Genomic DNA, 22,689 nt, shown 5'->3' with positions numbered 1-22,689 from the left:
GAAGATGTGGGTGATTATTAATCTGAGGCAGACGTAAAGGAGAGAGGACGTACCCAAATAAATAATGTGGAGGGTTTTTTTGGTAGGAGGAGGAGTAGCTAGAAGGGAGTAGAATTGTGAAAGTTCTTTGCATGTAGCTTTGGGAGAATCGATAAGTTCCAGGAGGCGGTCTAGACATGGGGAGTTTCCAATTTGTTGTAAGGCATGTTGTATTTGCAGATCTATGAAAAAAGTAGATCTTGGGATGGAATAGGTCAAACTATAATTTTATACATGTTAGTCAACTTTAAAAATCGCCTTTTACTGTGGCGTTATTCCTCCATTATTGTGCTGGACAACCTGCATAAAGGCAAAATATTGTACAACCACGGTTTGCTACAGGTAAGCCTATAATTAGGCTTAACTGTAGCTACACTGGATATCTCCTAAACCTGGTTTAGGAGATATCCCCTGTATTTGCGTGTGCCAACGTCATCGGCACTGAAGCAATGGCAGTACGTACTGTTGCTTCAGTAAGACTGTGCCGTTACTGGCGGCTCCTGCATGCATTCACAGGAGTGACGTCATCGCGGCTCCGGCTAATCAGTGGCAGAGCCTGCGATACCCAGAAGTAACTACGGGAGAGATGTCGGCCGCCGGAGCGGGGCACAAGGATGGCTGCGAGGGCTTCGATCTCGGGTAAGCAATTCATAATGAGCTAGTATGCTATGCATATTAGCTCATTATGCCTTTTTGTCTTGCAGGTTTTTTTTTTCTCTGCCCCTATGGGACCCATTGATTTGAATACAAGTCGGACCATGATGATCCAACTTGCGGTGCTACTTGTGTACTGAGGATCATGAAGTGGAACCCCCGCCAAAATGGAAAAAAAAATAAAAAATTTACGTGGGATTTCTCCCCAAGACAATACCAGACCCTTCAGTCTGGTATGGATCTCAAGGGGAACCTCCACGCACAAAAAATGGGGGTTACCCTTTTAAAATCCATACCATTCCAAAAGGGGAGGGGGACCCAAGCCAAATGTATTTTTTATTTTTCTTCATTTTCCCCTTCACGATCCTCAGCAGACAAGTGTGACTTCTATTCAAATCAATGAATAGAGGCAGAGAAACGCTTAATGCTCTCTATGCAGCGTTAAACCATTTTAACAGCTTTTATCAGTGTCTAGCGTTTTTACAGCTCCAGCGCTAGAGCCTCAGAACGAGCTGGTCCTGGGTTTTTTTGGAGCTTAAAAAAACGCCTATGCCACTTTCAGCTCCTAACGTCTGTTTGTGCACGAGGCCAAAGAATAACATGGAAAGGTGTTTTTAAGCTATATAAAACACTCCTAAAAGTGGCTGTAAAAAAACGCTCCTGGGCATGAGGCCTTAAAGCTACAGGGATGCGCTGGGCACCCAGCAATTGCACCGTGGCAGCAAAGGTATCTAGTGAGCCCCGCATCAAATCGCCAACAATACAAACTTTTCTCCAGAAGAGTTTGTCAGAATAATATGTCTTACAGTAAGTATCCTCTTGGCTTGAAGCTTTAGGTCCCTTTTACACTGCTTCGACTTAAGTTGTGTGATTTTTGACGCGATTTCAGGGAATGCCTGTGTAAACTTGAGGTCTATGGGCCTAAACTCTAATCAAAGTCACACCAAAGTAGTACAGTTACTACTTTGAAGTTGCACAGATATGAATGGGAATCGGGGGGCACGACTTGTCATGCGGCTCTGATGTCCAAAGTTGCAGGAAAAGTCGCACAAGTGATCCATTTGCCACAACTACATAAAAAAAAAAAGTTGGGCAAAATTTTAGGAATACAATTTTTTCATATTTTGTATAATCTTATACATAACATCATATATCATATCTTCTAGGTGCGTTTCCATGGAACCCCTGTAACAATTGAAAACTTTCTTAGTTGGAAGGCCAAATTTGATGCTGACTTGGCAGAAATGAGGCGAAAAAAACTGAAGGAAGAAGAGCAATCGGGAAAGATTAAATTAACTGGTAAGTTTTGTATGCAGTGCCATTATGTGAATGTTTTGTAGCATGAGCTAAATTTTTATTTGACCATCACCCTCTTAACCACTTCAGCCCCAGAGGATTTTACCCCCTTCCTTACCAGAGCACTTTTTGCGATTTGGTACTGCGTCGCTTTAACTGACAATTGCACGACGTTGTACCCAAACAAAAATTGACGTAATTTTTTTCCCCCCACAAATAGAGCTTTATTTTGGTGGTATTTGCTCACCTCTGCAGTTTTAATTTTTTTGCGCTATAAACAGAAAAAGAGCGAAAATTTTGAAAAAAAACACTATTTTTTACTTTTTGCTATAATAAATATCCAGTTAAAAATTTTTTTTTTTTCCTGTTTAGGAGGATACGTATTCTTCTACATATTTTTGGGGAAAAAAAATCGCAATTAGCGATTTATTGATTGGTTTGTGCAAAAGTTATAGCATCTATAAAATAGGGGATAGATTTATGGCATTTTTTTATTTTTCTAATAATGGCGGCGATCTGCGATTTATTTATTTATTTTTCTCGTGACTGCGACATTATGGCGGACACATCAGACACTTTTGACACATTTTTGGGACCATTCACATTTACACAGCAATCTGTGCTATAAAATTGCACTGATTGCTGTGTAAATGTGACTGGCAGGGAAGGGGTTAACACCAGGGGGCGCTGCAGGGGATATGTTCCCTATGGGAGTGATTCTAACTGGGGGGGAGGGGACTCGCAAGGGGAGGAGACCGATCGGTGTTCTTCTGTACTGGGAACACACCATCGTCTCCTCCACTGACAGGACGTGGATCTGTGTGTTTACATACACAGATCCACGGTCCTGCTGTGTTCCCGGGCAATCGCGGGTGCCCGGCAGACATCGCGGTCGCCGGACACACGTCCCGGGTCCCGAGCGATTCCGCGTGCGCGCTCCCTAGACGGCCGGGAATCAGAGGACATCATATGACTCCCACCCAGGTTGGGAGATCCCATCTGTGGGCGTCATGTCTATAGGCCGGGGCTGAAGTGGTTAAATCTGGTACACACTACAGTTTTTTTGGTTTTTTCAACAAAATAGCTGACCGCTCTGCTCGGAATCCGCTTTACTAACCATGCGAGGTCGGCTGCTGAATTTGCAGCATGCACGTCCAACAGAAGCCGACCAAACAGACCAACATACACACGGACAGAATGTCGGCCGGTATTTTTTGTACCTGCAAATGTCTCCCGACATTCTGCCTGTGTGTACGGGGCTTCAGTCTTATTTTAAGGTAATTGTACCCTTAGACTAAGAAGGGAAGTTGGGCATGCAGGTATTTATCATATGGGTGACTAGCACGCCAAAATATATTCAGTATATCTCTGCAATTATGTTCAGATTTCCCCATATTTTGTTTCATTAAAAATGCCGCATAAATAAATGGGCTGGCAGCATACTGCCTCTGCTACACTAAAATACCATGCAATATTTATCTCCATAACATACAAGGTAAATGTTATCTAGTCCTTCAGGGGAGAACATAAGCAAGGCTTATTACACTGCTTGGCATTTCAGTGCAGCAAAGAGAGCATTGTTTCACTAAGAAAAAAGAAGAAAAAACTGCGCTAAGGTAAAAATAAATATGTGAATATGTGAAATATATAGATGTATATGAATTTCTTATATATAAGGATATTCAGCTGCGGCTTCACTATGTCACATACATGCAAATAAGTATACGAAAAATCATAAGCCGCGCTAAACAAATACAAACGCAAATACAACCAACTACTTGTGCAGTAATATAAGAATAAATGTTGAAATAAATATTATATAGGGTATAGCAACCCTATAAATATATATATATATATATATATATATATATATATATATATATATATATATATATATATATATATATATATACGTGATGCAGGACACATAGGTGTTAAGATTTCTGACCCAAAATCCCACCACTACAGTTTAACACATATAATAAGAGTCCATGACATGCACCTGTAATATAAAGAATATAAATATATAAAATATAAACACCCAGTATATGAACAATGAATCCGTATAAGAAACACAACAAGAGGTTAACGTGAGACTGAATGAAAGTCCTCTGAATATAAACCACAATGTTCCTGGGAATCCAAATATGGGAGAAGTTATGTTCAATCCACCACCAACACACGATAAGATTTACTGCTTACCAGATGCAGATGATGCCCCACTACAGAGGGTCACACGGAGCTTTATGAAAATAGACGCCACTTCCAACCACAAGGGAAAGGGGTTCTTCGATGTCTTCCTGGTTTCGCTGTTTTAGGAAATCTTGGGAAGGAAACTCACTCCCGGACACTCAACTCAAAAGTCCAAAAAGACTCAGAGCCAGGGGCATCAAAACCATAGAGGAAAAATAAAACTCAAAATAGTGTAAAACCCTTTTTATTTTAAGGATAAAAATATAAAAATGCACTTACAAGTGTATAAAAGAAAAAGCGCCTTAAGTCCGTGGCGCCGGCTGGACGCACACGGACAGACCCGTTCTCCTGGAACCCGTCACAAACACGAGGTGATAAGTAGCGCGCCGGACGCACACGGACAGACCCGTTCTCCTGGAACCCATCACAAACACGAGGTGATAAGTAGCGCACCGCTCAGCCAGCTGAGCGGTGCGCTACTTATCACCTCGTGTTTGTGACGGGTTCCAGGAGAACGGGTCTGTCCGTGTGCGTCCGGCCGGCGCCACGGACTTAAGGCGCTTTTTCTTTTATACACTTGTAAGTGCATTTTTATATTTTTATCCTTAAAATAAAAAGGGTTTTACACTATTTTGAGTTTTATTTTTCCTCTATGGTTTTGATGCCCCTGGCTCTGAGTCTCTTTGGACTTTTGAGTTGAGTGTCCGGGAGTGAGTTTCCTTCCCAAGATTTCCTAAAACAGCGAAACCAGGAAGACATCGAGGAACCCCTTTCCCTTGTGGTTAGAAGTGGCGTCTATTTTCATAAAGCTCCGTGTGACCCTCTGTAGTGGGGGGTCATCTGCATCTGGTAAGCAGTAAATCTTATCGTGTGTTGGTGGTGGATTGAACATAACTTCTCCCATATTTGGATTCCCAGGAACATTGTGGTTTATATTCAGAGGACTTTCATTCAGTCTCACGTTAACCTCTTGTTGTGTTTCTTATACGGATTCATTGTTCATATACTGGGTGTTTATATTTTATATATTTATATTCTTTATATTACAGGTGCATGTCATGGACATATATATATATATATATATATATATATATATATATATATATATATATATATATATATATATATATATATATATATATATATATATATATATATATATATATATATATAGCTGCTATACCCTATATAATATTTATTTCAACATTTATTCTTGTATTACTGCACAAGTAGTTGGTTGTATTTGTTTAGCGCGGCTTATGATTTTTCATTGTTTCACTAAGCCCCCGGTCACATCTATTGCGACGTTGAAATTGTGCTACTTCACTTGAGAATTCCTGCTTGCTCACCAAGGCAGAAAAAAAAAAAACACTATGCAAGAAATTTGGTGTCCGAGCAGAGAAAACTGTATGCAGCCAGCTTTATTAGTAGGGATGAACATGAACTTCTTAAAGTGATTGTAAAGCTTTGTTTTTTTTTGTTTTTTGAAATAACAAAGATGTTAAACTTACCTCCCCCGTGCAGGGGGGTAAGAGTTTTTCACAGAATTGCCCCGATCCTCCTTTTCTGCTCCCGAGTCCTGCTGCTGCGTCCATTGACACAGACAGACAGCAGGACTCGGCCCCGCCCCCTGGCTGCCGTGTCACTGGATTTGATTGCCAAAGGCTACCGCTGCCATCAATCTATCCAATGAGGACCTGAGACAGTGACTGGAGCTGCTGTGCTTGTCCCCATCGCTGGAACGATCAGGCTCAGCTAAGAAAAAGGGGGGTCTGGGTGGTTTTTGCAGCACAATAGGTTTTTTACTTGAAAGCATTTTTTTTTTTTTTTCTTCTTTATTTCAAAACAAAAAAGAGTGCATAATAGGCATATTCAACAGTGATACAAAACATGTCAGGTCAGAAAATCAGATTACATTACAATCTTTAGTCAGCAATTTAAATGAACCCAACCTACAACCTAATTAAGGCACAGTAGAAGAGAGTTCCATCAGTATTTTTTTTTAAGTGCAACTGCCTACTACCAAACTGTCATTTTGAAGTAAAACACATAGCCAAGTATTATTCTCCACAATTGTTTTATTGTGCATTAAAAAAATAAAATTAGACCTGCTATCTGCCAATAGAACTTAACCAAAATGCATTCTACGCATCCAAAAATATAGAAAATATACCATATCAAATCATTATGCAACAAAAAAATAAAATAAAAGCCCCATGCATGTGTCCTGCTTCTTAATATAGGGGTCAACCATGCCAGGAGTTGATGAAAGCAGGGGTCCGTCATCCAGAGATAATTCCGAAAATCATCCGGATTATTTTTGGTAAAATAAATCCTCCTCCTCCTCCTGTTCCTGAACTGGACTTGGGTAAAAGCAATAGCTCCAAGGCCAATTAAGTAACACGTTATCTCCTCCGATTCTACAACGTCTGGTTGATGAATGGGCGTTCAGAAATGAAAAGCGCAAATCAACACTCACCAAACTTCTTCTAACACAAAATTAGCAGAAGGAGCCCAAAGAGTGGCACATGACAATGGAACCTCCTCTTTATCGGCTCGTAGTACCTCTAGTATGTCACTACGTTCGTGTTTGTTGGCCAACAATTGTGTACCATTGGTATGCAAGACAAAATCCACGTAAACGTACTTCGGACAAGTCTGACAATTTGTCTGCAGAAAATCTGATTGTGTGTACAAGGAGGAGGCACCTTATTGCCAATACATGGGTTATTTTTTAAATTGTATCTAAACTGAAAAACAAAATACAATAACCTGTTGATCCTGCTAGAAATCCAATGTCCTATGCACAAAACTGAAATTGCAAAAATTATTTATCTACTTGGGTTACAGAACATCTTCTCTCTCATGCATAAAAGGAGAAGGGGGATATGTTCTGTAGTCCCAACATTCTACCTGTTCTGGGGCTCTATAAACTACATTAAAAGTAAGGGCTATTTCACACATAGGGGGAGATTTACTACTGAGAATCTGGTGCAGCTGTGCATTGTAGCAAGTTGGCTTCTAACTTTATTTTGTTCAGGTAATCTTTGACAATAAAATCTGGAAGCTGATCGGTTTCTACGCAGAGCTGCACCAGATTTTGCACTCTCTAATATTAGTAAATTCCCTCCATAGTGTAGTGACTGGCATTTTTGCCACACTTGAACTCCAGTCACCACCAGGAAACACAGGAAGCAGTTTTCTAAGCATTGCATCCTATTCACACTGTACTGCAGCCCAGATCTGCGCTGTAGTAATCTGATTAAAATGCAGACGTGCTACATTTTATCACAGCACAGTGCACAGGATCGAATGTTACTGTACAGCAGTGCCATTTTTGTTCTTTGGTTTAGTTGCACTTTTGCTTTTAGTTGGCTATGTCTTACCTACATAAACTCTGTAGTAAGCATTATCCAGAACAAAAAAAAAGCCTATTAACCCCATCCTGAATCCACTGTGCTGTTTTGAAATATACATTTCCTGTACTCATGTGTTAATAGTTTATTTTTCTTTCAACTCATTGTTACAAAAGCATGAACAAAATTCTGTATGAGTTAAGTTGAACATTAATTCTGTTTTTAAATCAAAAAATAAAAAATAGATGGTGTTGCGCTCCACACCAAATAAATTAAATCTAATAACACAATTACTAAATAATCGCATAAAATCTTGAAAACGCACTCATGTGATTAAAGTTAGAATCGCTAAATAATCGCATAAAATCTTGAAAAACGTGCTCATGCGATTAAAATTCCATTAGTTCTAAAATAAATACCAAGTGAATAATCCAGTGCTTGAAATAAAACTATTTCCTACTAATATTCATAAAATTGAAAAATGATCTATATAATCGTGATACAGTGACAGGAAAAGAATCGCAAATCTTAAAATTGTCAAAAGAATTGTGACATCTAACAAATCTGTGTCAGTCCATGAAAGTGCATCCAAGTGCCAGCATGTGTGCAAAAAAATATATAAGATGATAAATACACAATGAAAATATATAAAGCGGTGTGTGAAAAAAATTATTATCACAGAATACAAAAAATAATAGTCCAGCAAACGTGATAAAGAATGTCTCTAAATAAGTATAAAAAGGCTAAATCACAAAGTTCATGCAGAAAATGAAATAAATCCACGCTGTGCTATGTGAAGAAATTAATCCTATGAACAACCCCGGGATGATTCCACCAGTGATTTTGCAGCTCCTTAAACGTGGGTGCTCACACACTGAGTGCAGTGGGTACCTTACCTCACTGCTGTCAGTAAGACAGCAAAATGCTCCAGTGCAACAGTTGTGTCCTCAAATGGGGTGTATATCCTCAGTGGATGTAGGGGACCTTCAACACTTTGCGGTGTATATCCTAAATGTAGTATGGGCGCCCCCAAAACCTTTTCCTCCAGATATTCCGCAAGGGATCGCAAGTCAGACCATTCCATTTGGCTGGAGTTGAAAGCTTCGAAGCTTTCAACTCCAGCCAAATGGAATGGTCTGACTTGCGATCCCTTGCGGAATATCTGGAGGAAAAGGTTTTGGGGGCGCCCATACTACATTTAGGATATACACCGCAAAGTGTTGAAGGTCCCCTACATCCACTGAGGATATACACCCCATTTGAGGACACAACTGTTGCACTGGAGCATTTTGCTGTCTTACTGACAGCAGTGAGATAAGGTACCCACTGCACTCAGTGTGTGAGCACCCACGTTTAAGGAGCTGCAAAATCACTGGTGGAATCATCCCGGGGTTGTTCATAGGATTAATTTCTTCACATAGCACAGCGTGGATTTATTTCATTTTCTGCATGAACTTTGTGATTTAGCCTTTTTATACTTATTTAGAGACATTCTTTATCACGTTTGCTGGACTATTATTTTTTGTATTCTGTGATAATAATTTTTTTCACACACCGCTTTATATATTTTCATTGTGTATTTATCATCTTATATATTTTTTTGCACACATGCTGGCACTTGGATGCACTTTCATGGACTGACACAGATTTGTTAGATGTCACAATTCTTTTGACAATTTTAAGATTTGCGATTCTTTTCCTGTCACTGTATCACGATTATATAGATCATTTTTCAATTTTATGAATATTAGTAGGAAATAGTTTTATTTCAAGCACTGGATTATTCACTTGGTATTTATTTTAGAACTAATGGAATTTTAATCGCATGAGCACGTTTTTCAAGATTTTATGCGATTATTTAGCGATTCTAACTTTAATCACATGAGTGCGTTTTCAAGATTTTATGCGATTATTTAGTAATTGTGTTATTAGATTTAATTTATTTGGTGTGGAGCGCAACACCATCTATTTTTTATTTACTGTCATTTTGAGGGGAGGGTTTGCACCTCTGTCGGTGTTTTTTGCTGCAACCACACCAACCTGCTCTAACTTTACCACTATAGCGCGAGGATAACCTACCATTACTACCTGTTTTTAAATCGTGGCGTTTTTATTTCTGTTGTGTTAATTGACATCACTGAATTTAACATAACCATTTCTACGTTGGTCATGTAGGAAAGCAATTGTTTGAAACGGACCATAATCTAGACACCTCTGACATCAAGTTCCTGGAAGAAGGTTTGTTCTCATTTTCTGTTTGTTATAGATACCATTTTGCTCAAATGTTTGCATACCCTTGGTGGTATACAGTGTACCATTTTTAAAGAAGACATAAGTAAGCAGGCAAAACACAATTCTGTAGGTCATAACAGAATGACACAATCATAAAAGAAAACATGACAACAAGTAAAAAAAAAAAAAAAAGACCCCCTGTTTAAAAGTCTGCACACCCTTAGTTCTTTGCATTGTATATTGCTCCTTTAGCATCAGTGACCATGTGCAGTCTTTAGTAATAGTTCTCTGAGGCCCTGAATTATTGTAGGTGGTATAGCTGCCCATTCCTCTTGACAGAATACCTCCGGGTCTTTGGAGATTCCCTCCCCCCGAGTGGCTCGATGAGATTAAGGTCAGGAGACAGTGATAGCTTCTCCAGAACCTTCACCTATTTCTGCTGTAACCACTGGAGGGTCAACTTGGCCTTGTGCTTGGGTTCATTGTCGTGCTGTAATTTCCAAAAGCGTCCATACTTGGTTTTTAAGCAGAAGAATGCAAATTGTCTGCCAGTATTTTCTGATAACATGCTGCATTCACCTTGCCATTCATTTTCACAAGATTCCCTGTGCTTTTAGAGCTCATGCACCCCCAAAACATCAGTGAGCCACCACCATGCTTCACAGTGGGGATGATATTCATGTCGCTTTAGGCCTTGTTGACCCCTCTCCAAACATAGCGATTATGGTTTTGACCATAAAGCTTTATTTTTAGTCTCGTCACCCCAGAGTAGTGTGTGCCAGAAGCTGTAAGGCGTCAAGGTGTTGGGCATATTGAAACGTTGCTTTTTTGTGGCATTAGCGCTATAAAGGCTTATTTCTGGCAACTCAACCATGCAGCTCATTTTTTTTCAAGTATTGTGCTCCGTACCTGTGAGGTTTTTCTTTGTATACCGAACAATTCTTCTGACAGTTGTGGCTGCAATCTTTCTTGGTCTACCTGACCTTGGCTTGATATCAAGAGATCCACAAATTTCCACTTCTTAGTTGATTGAATAGTACTGACTGATATATTCAAGGCTTTGAATATATATAATATGAATAAAAAATGTTAACTAAAAAAAATAAAGATGGAACAGGAGAATTATATATACATATATCTCCTATTCCATCTTTTAATTTTTTTTAGTTTAACATAATTTATTTCTTTTTTTACACATTGTACCACTTTAACTTTTTTTTATCAACTTTGTTGCTATTACAAGGGATGAACAACATCCCTTGTAATAGCATGGACAGTGACAGGTCCTCTTTATGGAGAGATTTGGGGCCTATCTACAGATCTGTGAAACAAAAAACACAAACAGGACAAAATCCTAGTTATCTGTTCCACTCACTGGGTCCTTGGAGCTGGATGCTGCAGGTTGCGTCCTTACCTGATTGTATGGGAGAGCTCCGTAAAGACAGTGACAGGAGTGGGGTTAGCTGTTAGCTGCTCAAATTACTTTTCCCCAGTTGACTTCCAGGACAGCCCTTGAGAGATGGAGTCCCTCCCATCGCCACAGGAAACACATTGCCAAACAGTTCAAAAGGCGGACCTTCAGGTCCCTGGTCAGTCATTTGTGTTTCCTCCGTCAGAGGAACATGTTGCAAGGAACCAGGAGGACTACATCTCTCAGGGGCTGCCTGAAGAGGGTGAACCTGCGCTGGGGGACTGGGTCCTGTCCGGCAGGTTCTCTGCTAGTCCATTTTTGCTTTCTTAGGGGCTCGGGTACCGTCCAGCATTGTAGGAGCAGACCCGCTCCCTTCCTCTCTCCAGTGCCGAGGTGGCCAGCGTCAGGATCATGTTTGTTCCTCCTGAGAGCAGTGCGGCAGCCTGTGTCCTCCTCTGCTCTCTGAGCTGATAGCGGTGGGGGTTGGTGACGCCGTCGCATTATTTTCAGCAGAACTGCGTCATCCCTGTGTGCCGAGACTTCCGATTCCGGGTCTCTGAAGGCACAGGGAGGAAGAGGGAAGCCCACGCTGTGCCTGTACGATCCCGCCAGCGTCCAGCTGCACCAGACTAGCGGCGGGATCCGGATCTCAAGGGGGACCATGGAGACTAATCCCCAGGATGCTCCGGTGGAGGCAGGCACCAGTCAAAACCAGGTAGGCTGCTGGGAGCTAGTCATTACACTGGTGGTTGGTGGTAGTGCTAAGGCTGGGACTTGTAGTACACCAGGGCGGTGTTCACTTAACAGGTCGGGTGATTGTGTGCAGTGGTGGTACAGCACAGGTGTTCCCTAGGTATTAAGTCTAATTACTAAGGACGCCCTCTTTTTTGTTTCAGACTAAGGAAGCCCCAAGGGAAGATAAATTTGGCCGCAAAAAATGTCCAAACTGTGGAAATAGGTTATCTTCAGGTTCTGGTAAAGCCTTATGCAGTGTATTGCAGGCATTCTCAAAACAGAAGCAGATTCCCCCTTGGCAAGGTTTCTTGGCTCCTTTAAAGAGGAAATGGCTTCAACTTTTAAATCCCTTCATGATTTAATTATGGACGTAGGTACAGCTGTTTCCACCACTAAGGCAACCACAATCTCCTCCTCACCATGCCTTACGACACCTAGTTCCGTGGAGCCCCGTATTGTCAGGGAGCATAGCCCCGCGTTTAGTTAGTCCTGAACCCTCTGACGTTGATTCGGATCAGGATAAGGATCAGGCTGTAGCTAACAAAGGCGCAAAGTATAAGCTTTCTCTTGAGGAGGTAAAGGAGCTATTGAGCGCCATTTATGATACGCTGGAAATTGATGAAAAAGAGACTCAATTATCCAGACATGATCTAATGTATGAGGCTCTGGGGAAAAGGAAGGCGAAGGTTTTTCCCATACATAAAGTACTTTCTGATTTGGTTCTTAAGGAGTGGTCTGAACCAGACAAAAGTCTTCTTTCCCAATTCCTTAAAAAGGTTCCCTTTTGACGAGAGCCCAGAGGCGGTCTGGAATAAGAATCCAAAACTAGACGCACCTCTTTCCAAGGTCTCAAAGAAATCTGACTTAGCCTTCGAAGACATGGGTCACCTAAAGGATCCAATGGATAGAAGGACAGATGTGGTCCTAAAGAGGGCCTGGGATGCCTCCATGGCCAGGTTAAAACCGGCTCTAGCCACATCTTGTGTGGCTAGAAATTTGGAGTTCTGGCTATCACAGCTGCAAGAGCATCTAAAAGCAGGCACTCCTAGGGCTGAGCTATTAAAGACCTTTCCTATGCTCTTTAAGGCCACAAGTTTTATCTCTGATGCCTCCACTGATTCAGTGACATTTACGACTAAAACAGCCGCACTTTCAGTGGCAGCTAGGAGAACGGTATGGATGAAGACATGGGGTGGTGACACGGCGTCCAAATCTCGCTTGTGTAGTGTCCCTTTTACAGGGGATTTGGTCTTTGGCCCTGAATTAGATACCGCCTTAGGACGGCAGACAGGAAGAAGACTTTTCCCATCAAAAAGAAAAATGTTTCGTCCCTTTTAAGGAACCCGCCAAAGGGGAGGAGTTCAAGCCTAAAAAGCACTGGACAGGTCAAAAAAAGGGAAGGGAAAAGGGGGCTTACTTTTTAGCCGCCCCAGTCAGGCCCCTAAGCCCCAGTGACATCAGGCTCCCTGTGCGGGGAAGGTTATCGCGCTTTCTTCCACAATGGGAGAAGATAACCTCAAACAAGTTTGTTTTAAACAAATATAATAGAGGGTATGCGCTAGAGTTTCACAGCTGCCCACCCTCAAAATTTCTTGTAACAAAGCTCCCGAGCCATTCAGAGAAGGCCAGGGCTTTACCTTTGTTGATAAGGGAAATGGTGGATCAAGAGGTATTGACACCAGTCCCCGTTCAGGAGCAGGGGGGCGGTTTTTACTCTCATATATTTGTGGTAAAAAAGCCGTACGGGAAGTTTAGACTGATTATGAACCTCTGCCCTCTGAATCTCTCCATCCGGTACAAGAAGTTTCGGATAGAGTCAATCTATTCAATAAAGAATCTCCTCCAGAAGGGGGTATTTATGGCTACCCTGGATTTAAGGGACGCCTATCTGCATATACCTATAAGGAAGGAATGCCAGAAATTTCTTTGCATGGCTATTCAGATAGATGCAAAGATTTATCATTTTCGGTGCAGAGCTCTTCCATTCGGACTGTCGGCCTCCCCGAGAATCTTTACCAAAGTTCTCGGGGAAGCACTAGTTCCATTAAGGCTTCAGTCGGTCTCGATCATTCCATATCTAGACGTCTTACTGCTGACGGCCCACTCAGAGAAAAAGCTCTCTCAGGACTTAGTTAACACAGCTCAGTCTAGGACAGCTGGGATGGATTATCAATCGGGGAAAAATCCAAGACTGTTCCTACTCAGGAGATCCTATACCTAGGCTACAAAGTCAGCTCAGTGGAGCAGACAATAGTACTACCGGAGGAAAAGATTTTGAACCCATGGCGCAGAATCTCTTTTCTCCAAACCAGATCATGTCGGTGCTAGGCCTCATGACGGCAGCCATTCCAGCTGTGCAATGGGCCAGGTTCCATCAAAGAGACCTCCAGGGTTTCTTGCTAGATCACTTGAAGGGCAAGGAATTGGAGGAAGAGGTATCAATTCCCAGAAGAGTAAAGCAGTCCCTCTGGTGGTGGAAGGACACAGGGAACCTAAACAAGGGGGTTCTCTGGGTCTTGCCCATCACCTCTACTCTGACCACAGATGCAAGCAGTTGGGGTTGGGGAGCTCATCTCAACTCAGACTGGGCCCAGGGCTGGTGGACTCAGGAGGAGAGGCTTCTGTCCTCCAATTGGAAGGAGTTAGCGGCAATCCTCAGGGCTATATTGGCTTTCCAGACCTTGCTACAGGGTCATCATCTACAGGTCCGCTCAGACAATATGACGGCTGTAGCATATCTAAACAAACAAGGAGGTACCAGAAGTCCTCATTTAATGTCAGTGGCCAGGCACATTTTTCAGTGGGCAGAGTCCAATCTAAAATCCATTTCTGCGATTCATTTGAAGGGGGAGATGAACAGCACTGCGGACTTCTTGAGTCGACAACAAGTTTTGAATCAAGAATGGTCGCTACATCCAGAAGTTTTGGCAGTAGATGCTTTACAAACTCCATGGTCTTTCAGCCTGGCATATGCGTTTCCGCCACTCCACCTTATCCCAAGGGTTCTAGCCAAGTTCCTTGCGGAGGAGACTTGCTTAATCCTTGTGGCACCATATTGGCCCAAAAGGCCATGGTTTACAATGCTGCTGCAGCTGTTGGACCAGCCTCCACTGAGACTTCCCTGCAGACGAGATCTCCTGTCGCAGGGACCTTTTTTTCACCCTCAGGTAACCTTGTTGAGCCTCTCGGCGTGGTTACTGAGGAGGAAATCTTGAGAAGTAAGGGTCTGATGGATAGGGTGATTCAGACCCTGTTACAGAGTAGAAAACCAACTACCAGGGCTATATATAGGAAAGTCTGGAGAAAATTCAATAGTTGGTTGGACAACTGTGGGAGGAAGGGCATGGACACAGCTGATATCCTTCAGTTCTTACAAGGGGGGGTAGACAAGGGGTTAACCCCTAGTACTATCAAGGTTCAGATAGCTGCCTTAAGTGTGTACTTAGAAAGACATTTGCAGGAAGATCCTTTCATTTCTAGGTTTTGTAAAGCAATCTCTAGACATAAACCAGTCAGAGTCAACCAAACTCCTTCCTGGGATTTAGCTGTCGTTCTGAAAGCTTTCTTAGGATCTCCTTTCAAACCTATATCAGAGTCCTCTCTAAGATTGGTCACATTCAAGACAGTCCTGTTGGTAGCAATCACTTCAGCCCGTAGGGTTAGTGAGATGCAAGCTTTCTCTATAAGAGAACCGTTCCTACAGATCTTGGAAGATAGAGTGATTCTAAAGACAGACCCTGGGTTCTTGCCAAAAGTGGCATCTAAATTTCACAGGTCGCAGGATATCGTCCTTCCTTCTTTCTGTCAGAATGCATCAAATAAGAAAGAGGAAACCTTTCATTTGTTGGATGTTAAACGTTGCATTTTGAAATACCTTAAAGTAACAAGTCCCTTTAGAATCTCAGATTCCCTCTTCGTCCTCTTTTCAGGTCAACGCAAGGGACAGAAGGCCTCAAAAGCCACCATAGCTAGGTGGATCAGGTTAGCTATAGCAGAGGGTTATAGAGCAATGAACAAAGACCCTCCTGGGGGTGTTAGGGCCCATTCCACAAGGGCATTGGCGGCTTCCTGGGCAGAAAGGGCTGGTGCTACCCCGGAGCAAATTTGTAAGGCGGCCACGTGGTCAAGCTTTTCCACCTTTACAAAACATTATCGACTGGATCTAATGTCCAGTCAAGATCAGGCTTTTGGGAGGAAAGTCCTCCAGGCCATGGTCCCACCCTAATCTGGTGAGTACTTGGGGATCCTCTCAAGGGCTGTCCTGGAAGAAGACTGGGAAAAACTGGAGTTAGTACTCACCGGTAACTCCTTTTCCAGTGGTCTTCCAGGACAGCACGATCCCACCCTTTATTTTTTAAGTTTAATACAATAACGATATTGTTTGTTGTGGTTATGTTGTTGTTTTTTACAGTTCCATCCTTCGGTTCTTGGTAAATGACTGACCAGGGACCTGAAGGTCCTCCTTTTTAACTGTTTGGCAATGTGTTTCCCATGGCGAAGGGCTGTCCTGGAAGACCACTGGAAAAGGAGTTACCGGTGAGTACTAACTCCAGTTTTTGTGCAGAATCGCTGGCCCTAAAGAATATCTTGATCATTGCTGTAGCGATGATCCAGATTGTCCTTTCCATCTGAGGATGTTTATAAATGTATGGCAAACGGGAAGTGGTTAAGAAGCCACAGATGAGGGAAGTTGACCTTTTAATTGCCATTTTAACCCATGTGTGTGTCACCTTGTGTCTGTCCCAAGGCCAAACATTCCAGGGTATGGAAACTTTTGATCAGGGTCTTTTGGGTGATTTTCTGTTATGATTTTAAAAAGGAGCCAAACTACTATGTGAGAAGAAGAAAGGCTTCATATGATCACTGTCCTGATGGAAGTATGAGAATCTAGCTTATTTTACATTCATACTTATCTAGGTGGATTCAGCGTTGGTCCCCCAGCGCCTCTGCACTGAGAACTGAGTGATCGAACACCACAGATTGCTCAGTTCTCGCAGCTCCCTGAGCAGAGAGCTGCAGACTGTCAGTCACCACTCTCTGCTCTGCCCCCTCCTCACTCACTGGAGCAATGAGCTGTGAAGGCTGGCTTAGGCTTTCATTGGCTCACCGAGAGCCTAAGCTCGGTGTCGGTCCAGGGATCTGGCGGATCCCGACTCCATGGTCGGGATGATATGGAGCCTGGACCGACTTCTGTGACGTCGGCAGAGAACAGACTTAAGCCCGCTCTCTGCTGAAAACAGGTCACAGGAGTGCAGAACCAATTGCACTCCTGTGATCCACATGAGAAGTACAGCTAAATAAAATACTTTTTTTCGCTTTTTTTTTTTTTTTTTTTGCGCCATGATCAGTCATATTTTCAATATCAATTACAAAATGTTGTGATTTCTGACAGGGTATGCTAACTTTTGAGCACTAATATAAATAAGGAAAAAAGGTCAGCTCATGTTGCCTTTATGTACATCAGGGATTTCAGAATGCACAAGTTGCACAGCAAATTGCTGTTTCCCGAACCACTTGCCACTTGTCTTGAAATTAACAAAGAGGTTGGATGATGCTTTCTGTTTAATCACTTGTTAATTGTGGAAGGTTTTATATGTACAGTGTGTGTACACACACACACACACACACACACACACACACACACACACACACACACACACACACACACACACACGTGTGTGTGTGTGTGTGTATATAATATATCATTTTTTTTTTTTTAAGTCAGCAGCTACAAACAACACTGTAGCTGCTGACTTTTAATAAGGAAACTTACCTGTCCAGGAAGCACGCAATGTCGCCCTAAACCCCCTCCCCCCGGTTAGCCAATCCGTCCATCAGATCGGTTGCAGATGCCACCATTCCAACTAAGGGAAACCGGCGGTGGAGCCTTGCGTTTCCTACTGTGCATGTGCGAGTTACACATCGCTTTGTGAATGGCCAGCTGTCTGTGGTGGGGCTTGCCGAACAAAAGGATATGGTGTCCTGTACTGCGGCCTGGATGGATTGGAAGTAATTGAATAAAAAAATGTAATATCCAAAAACGAGGATTTCATTTCATTTAAGACCACCTTTCAAATGTGGTTGAAGCTCCGCTTTAAAGTGTTCTATAATCAGCTCATCAAAATATCATAATAAATATTCTAAAACGTTTAAAAAAATAAAAAATAAAAAAATGTTCAGTGTGCAAAAAATACAAATCTAAAATCAGTGTCCCACCTAGTAATTACATTTCTTCCAAAGAATTGTGCAAGAAAATATTTTCTGTATGCCAATATGTATTTCCACTCAATAAAATGTCCAGTGGAAAAATGTAAAATCCTTGAAAAGCGCACAAAACTGCCAACATCCACAGATTCTGTCAGTTTACGCCACAGATGTACCATCCAACGCTGATCAATCTAATCTAATAACTCACCAGAAGTAATTGCTGGTTAACATGGAACACCAGCTAAAGAGCATACCATAGAAATGCCACTGAAATACCACTTATTGGAACTATTAATGCCTTCTGAAGAGCTTCAGGTTGGGTTCACACTAGTATGCATTGGATGTGATTTTTCTCCACATCCAATTCGCGTGTCAGCAGATTATGACCGGCTTTCTATGGAGCTGATTCACACATCTCTCGAGCAGCTCCCTTACGAATTGCACAGGAGTGCTGTGCGTCTTTTGGTCTGTTTCCGACCCGAATTCCCCCTAAAATTTGGGCTGAAATCGGACCTGAAACAGAGAACTGGGACGCACAGGCCCCCTGCTGTGAGCTGCTCAGTGCTGCAGTGTGAACCCAGCCTAAATCTCACAGCGGCAACCTCAGTGTGTGCTCACAATGCACAGCAGGATCCCACAGGGCTTTGTATGTGACGTCGCCATGCACGTCGAGGCCTGAGTTCGCAGCCAGGAAGTGCGGCTGGAACTGGCTCGTTGAGGTGATACTGTCTGTTTCTAGTGTGACACAGTGATATGTAAGTGTATGTGGTGATGTTTTTTAATAAATATTTGAAGATTTTACACTACGGAGCTCAGTTTTTTCTTTCTTGCTGCATCCTACTGTGAGCTGTTGGCATATACTGAGATTGTCGCTGTGAGACTGAGGCTCTTCAGAAGGCATTATGGGTTCCAATAAGTGGTCTCTAATTAGTATTTACTATTGCATGTGGAAGGACCATATTTTTTTTTTTTAACTGTCTCTCATTTTCTTCAAGCAGTGTATTACTGAAAGATACAACCACTAGATGGCCTTATAGTAAAACAAAGTGCATTTTGTTTCTTCATAAAAGAAAGCTATAAATCAGGGCTATACCCTGATTTATAGCTTTGGTCTTTGTGAGTCCTGTCACATTCTGTTGGCCAAAATGTTGAAAATTTGGACCACCATTGTAACTTTTATTTCTTTTTTGTTAATGTTAGATGTGGAAAATGACATATTGTCTTCTTACTTACAGCAGGAAGCAGTGTCGAGGTGGATGAATCCCTGTTCCAAGATTTGGATGATTTAGAATTGGATGATGAAGATGATCCAGATTATAACCCACTTGATGTAGAGAGCGATTAAATAAATATGTTGGATTTGGCACTCCTTGGAGAAATAAGAAAGTCACAGTATCTGTGACTATACCAAGCATACATCCATGGCTGTTATTTTTTTAAGTCCTATTTTAATTATTAGGAGAATATTCTTCTGATAACTTTCACAGCTGATGCTGATTAAACTGACTTAAAAATCAGTTACCTGGGATTGGGATGTTTTTTATTGCTAGAATAGTAACTTGAGGGAGACCCAGGTAGTTGTAGTCTGTGGCCTTCTATGTTAAACGGAATTTGGCAATCTACCTGGGTAAGAAAGCTCTGATGTAAGTAATCTTTTACTTGACTAATGTGCTACATACTATTTCTGGTGCAGTTGATTGGGTTATTGCAATGGAAATAGTATGTAGTCTGCTTTCTCACACAGAAGTTTTGTTTCATGATGGCACCCTTTGACTGAGACCAACTAAAAACTGTGGCCTGGGGCATGAAATTGAGGATACGGATAACATTTTGCAAGAATATTCAGCTTGTGTTTGAGATGAATATGCATTTTTCACACTTCAGTGCATTAATGTAGGCCTATTGAATGACAAAGAATACTAAAACTGACCCCAACTAACAAGGAGGCACTCTGCAGTGCCTTATGCTATTTTTACATCTGAGCAATGTAATTTCTGTGTGCACAGGGATCCCTAGCACCTACCCTCCAATGTCTGTCCAAGCTATGCACTATGTTTTTGCAAACTATTCCATCAAGCTCAATGATACTGATAAGTGTGTGCCTGGTGTTTGGGGCCCTACTTTTCAGAATTGACTTCAGTATCTGTTACTATACCACATGTTTCCATTAAAGTGATCTAATGCTGCAAAATGTAAAAAAAATGCATTATACTACAAGCCAAATAAAAGCTTGGTAGCTCTATAGGTTTACTTGGCTCATGCATTTTCTAAGAAATGTCAGATATAAAGTTACGACAAATTTTTTACATAAATTCCACGGTAATAATTATGATGCTGAAAAAAAAGTGAGCGTATGTCTGACAGAGATACCTAATTACTTATGATTTTTTTTTTATGTCTGCCTAAGTTCTAACTTATAAGGGTGAAATAATAAGTAATTTTAACACATTAATCTTGTGGGAAAAAAATAAAATTAAAATAAAAAAAGGTTTTCTCCTGCAGGGCAATATCGATAGCATATTTGTACATTATGGGAAACGTGCCTTGAAACAAAGCCCTCCAGCGGTGCCTTCTCCCTCTTATTTTGACAAATTTGTCCATAAAGACTGGGAGTGTCCAAAGTGCCTTTTGTGTTTCCAAAAATGCTTGCTGTAAGGTCCCCTTTTGAGGAGTCCCTCCTTTAGAAGGGGACTGTTCCACCAGTAGTGAACCCCCCTGTCTCTATGCTGCTCAAGGCAACCATGGCTCCAATAGAGGGATCTCTGTCTTCTAAGGGTCCAGCTGACATACCTGGAAGGGGAGCAGGATCCCTCTGGCTTTGCTGGTCCTATTGGTGTAGGTGCTGCGGTTTGTCTGCTTGGCCACAGTTCCCCTGGTTGCTGAATCTCTGTTTCCTCAGTGATGTTTAGACATGTATTTTGGGAGACTTCCCTGAATGACATCATGTTGCGTCTTGAGTTTGTCCAGTTACAAGATAATTTTTCGGCTTTGTTCCTCCAAAAAGTTAGTTTTTTGCTTCCAATGGATGTCTGTTGCCAGACTGCTTGCTGTTCTCCTCAGCGGGGAGGGGGTGGGGGGGGGCTGTGTAAGCCCCATTGCTGCAGAGTGTGTGATTGTCCCAGTTCCCGTGCTGGAAACAGTTTCAGGGGGTTTTATTTTATTCAAACCTGTCCACAGTCTAAAAGATGGAGGGCATGGTACAGCTAATTCTGGACCCCAAGGCACTGACCTGCCTTGTGTGGGTACAGAAGTTCAGGATGGAGTCTGTCCGCGCAGCGGTGGCACTCCTTTCATCATGGAGACTTTCTGACCTCTACGACATCAGGAATGCTTACTTAAACATTCTGTTATGTGCCCGACTCCAGCACTTCCTCATTTTTTTTTTTTTTCCTGGGGATGCAGAGCATTATCAGTGCATTGTGTTGCCCTTTGATCTGGCCACCACTCTTCGGGTGTTCACAAAGTGTTGGCCCCAGATCTGGCAGGGTTACATCAGTGGGGGTTGGCGGTCCTGGGCTGCCTGGACACTCTTCTCCAACTTCTCGATTACCCTGAAGAGCAATGTAGTTGCTATACAGGCCTTCACTGATTTAGTTGACGTCTATACTATCGGAAGTCTGCTTTGGCCCTGCCAGAACGTTGGATTATCTGAGCTTGACCGGGCTTCAGCTCTGGCCAGCGTGTTTCTTCCCCTGGACAGACTCCAAAAGTTGCATGCTGCATTTTTCACTTATTGTCCGGCAGGTGGGCTCCTCTGCGGATCTACATGTGGGTGTTAAGTCTGATGGTATCTTCCTTTTTTGAGGCGATTCCATTTGCACAGTTCCATACAAGCTCCCTGCGGGGAGATCCTAGTATAATGGGACAAAAGTCCAAGGTCTCTGAACAATTGACTGAGTCAGGAAACCAGAGGTTCCCTAGTCTGGTGGCTTCGCTCTCCGGTTCTTCATCGGGGAAAATCCTTTCTCCCCTTGTATTGAACAGGGTGACCACCAATGCCAGTCTGTCCCGGTGGGGAGATGTCCTGGAACTGAGCTCTGCTCAGGATCGTTAGTCTGAATTCCATCACTGTCCATCGACTAATATCCTGGAACTTCAATTGATCAGACTAGGTCTGGATCATGGACAGTTTGACTTTGAGGGCTCCCGGTACGGATCCAGCTGGACAAGGTAACAGTAGTGGCTTAAGTCCTTCTCCAGGGCGGGCCAAAAAGGCCAGTATCCTCCGGTGGGCAGAATGTCTCGTTCCAGGACTTTCTGGCGTACGCATTCCAGGAGTGGAATACTGTCAGATGGATACCTCAGTTGGCTAGGGTTGGGCCACGGGGTGGGCCTTTCACTGGGTTATGTTTCATCAGATTTGTCTCCGCTGGGGCACTCCTGAGGTAGATCTGTTTTGCGCCTTGGCTCAATAGGACAGTGCCAAGGTTTCTAGCAAGGTCACGGGATCTTCTGGTGGCCCAGGGGGCCGGTGACGTTTTGCTCTATGCCTTTCCTCCTCTCCAACTTGTGCTGGGGTTTTTTGCGCAGGAGCACAGCTGTGGGCATTCCGGTCATTCTTTTTGC

General features: G+C 42.5%; 1 protein-coding gene across 1 annotated transcript in view; it reads left to right on the top strand.

Moving 5' to 3' along the window:
- The window catches only part of RWDD1 (RWD domain containing 1), a 44,379-nt gene extending 24,014 nt beyond the window's left edge, over nucleotides 1-20,365 (top strand). Inside the window, exons 5-7 of the mRNA XM_077487074.1 lie at nucleotides 1,860-1,992; nucleotides 9,714-9,776; nucleotides 19,359-20,365. Of these exons, the coding sequence (XP_077343200.1) occupies nucleotides 1,860-1,992; nucleotides 9,714-9,776; nucleotides 19,359-19,468 (306 nt within the window). The 3' untranslated portion in view covers nucleotides 19,469-20,365. The remainder of the gene's footprint in view (nucleotides 1-1,859; nucleotides 1,993-9,713; nucleotides 9,777-19,358) is intronic.
- Nucleotides 20,366-22,689: the final 2,324 nt, after the last annotated feature.

This window comes from Lithobates pipiens, unplaced genomic scaffold (assembly GCF_037356315.1).
Source record: "Lithobates pipiens isolate NorthernLeopardFrog02 unplaced genomic scaffold, aLitPip1_a1.2 Scaffold_18, whole genome shotgun sequence".
In the NCBI taxonomy this organism is placed as follows: domain Eukaryota; kingdom Metazoa; phylum Chordata; class Amphibia; order Anura; family Ranidae; genus Lithobates; species Lithobates pipiens.
Note: the sequence above shows the minus strand (reverse complement) of the source record. Positions and strands in the feature narration are given on the sequence as shown.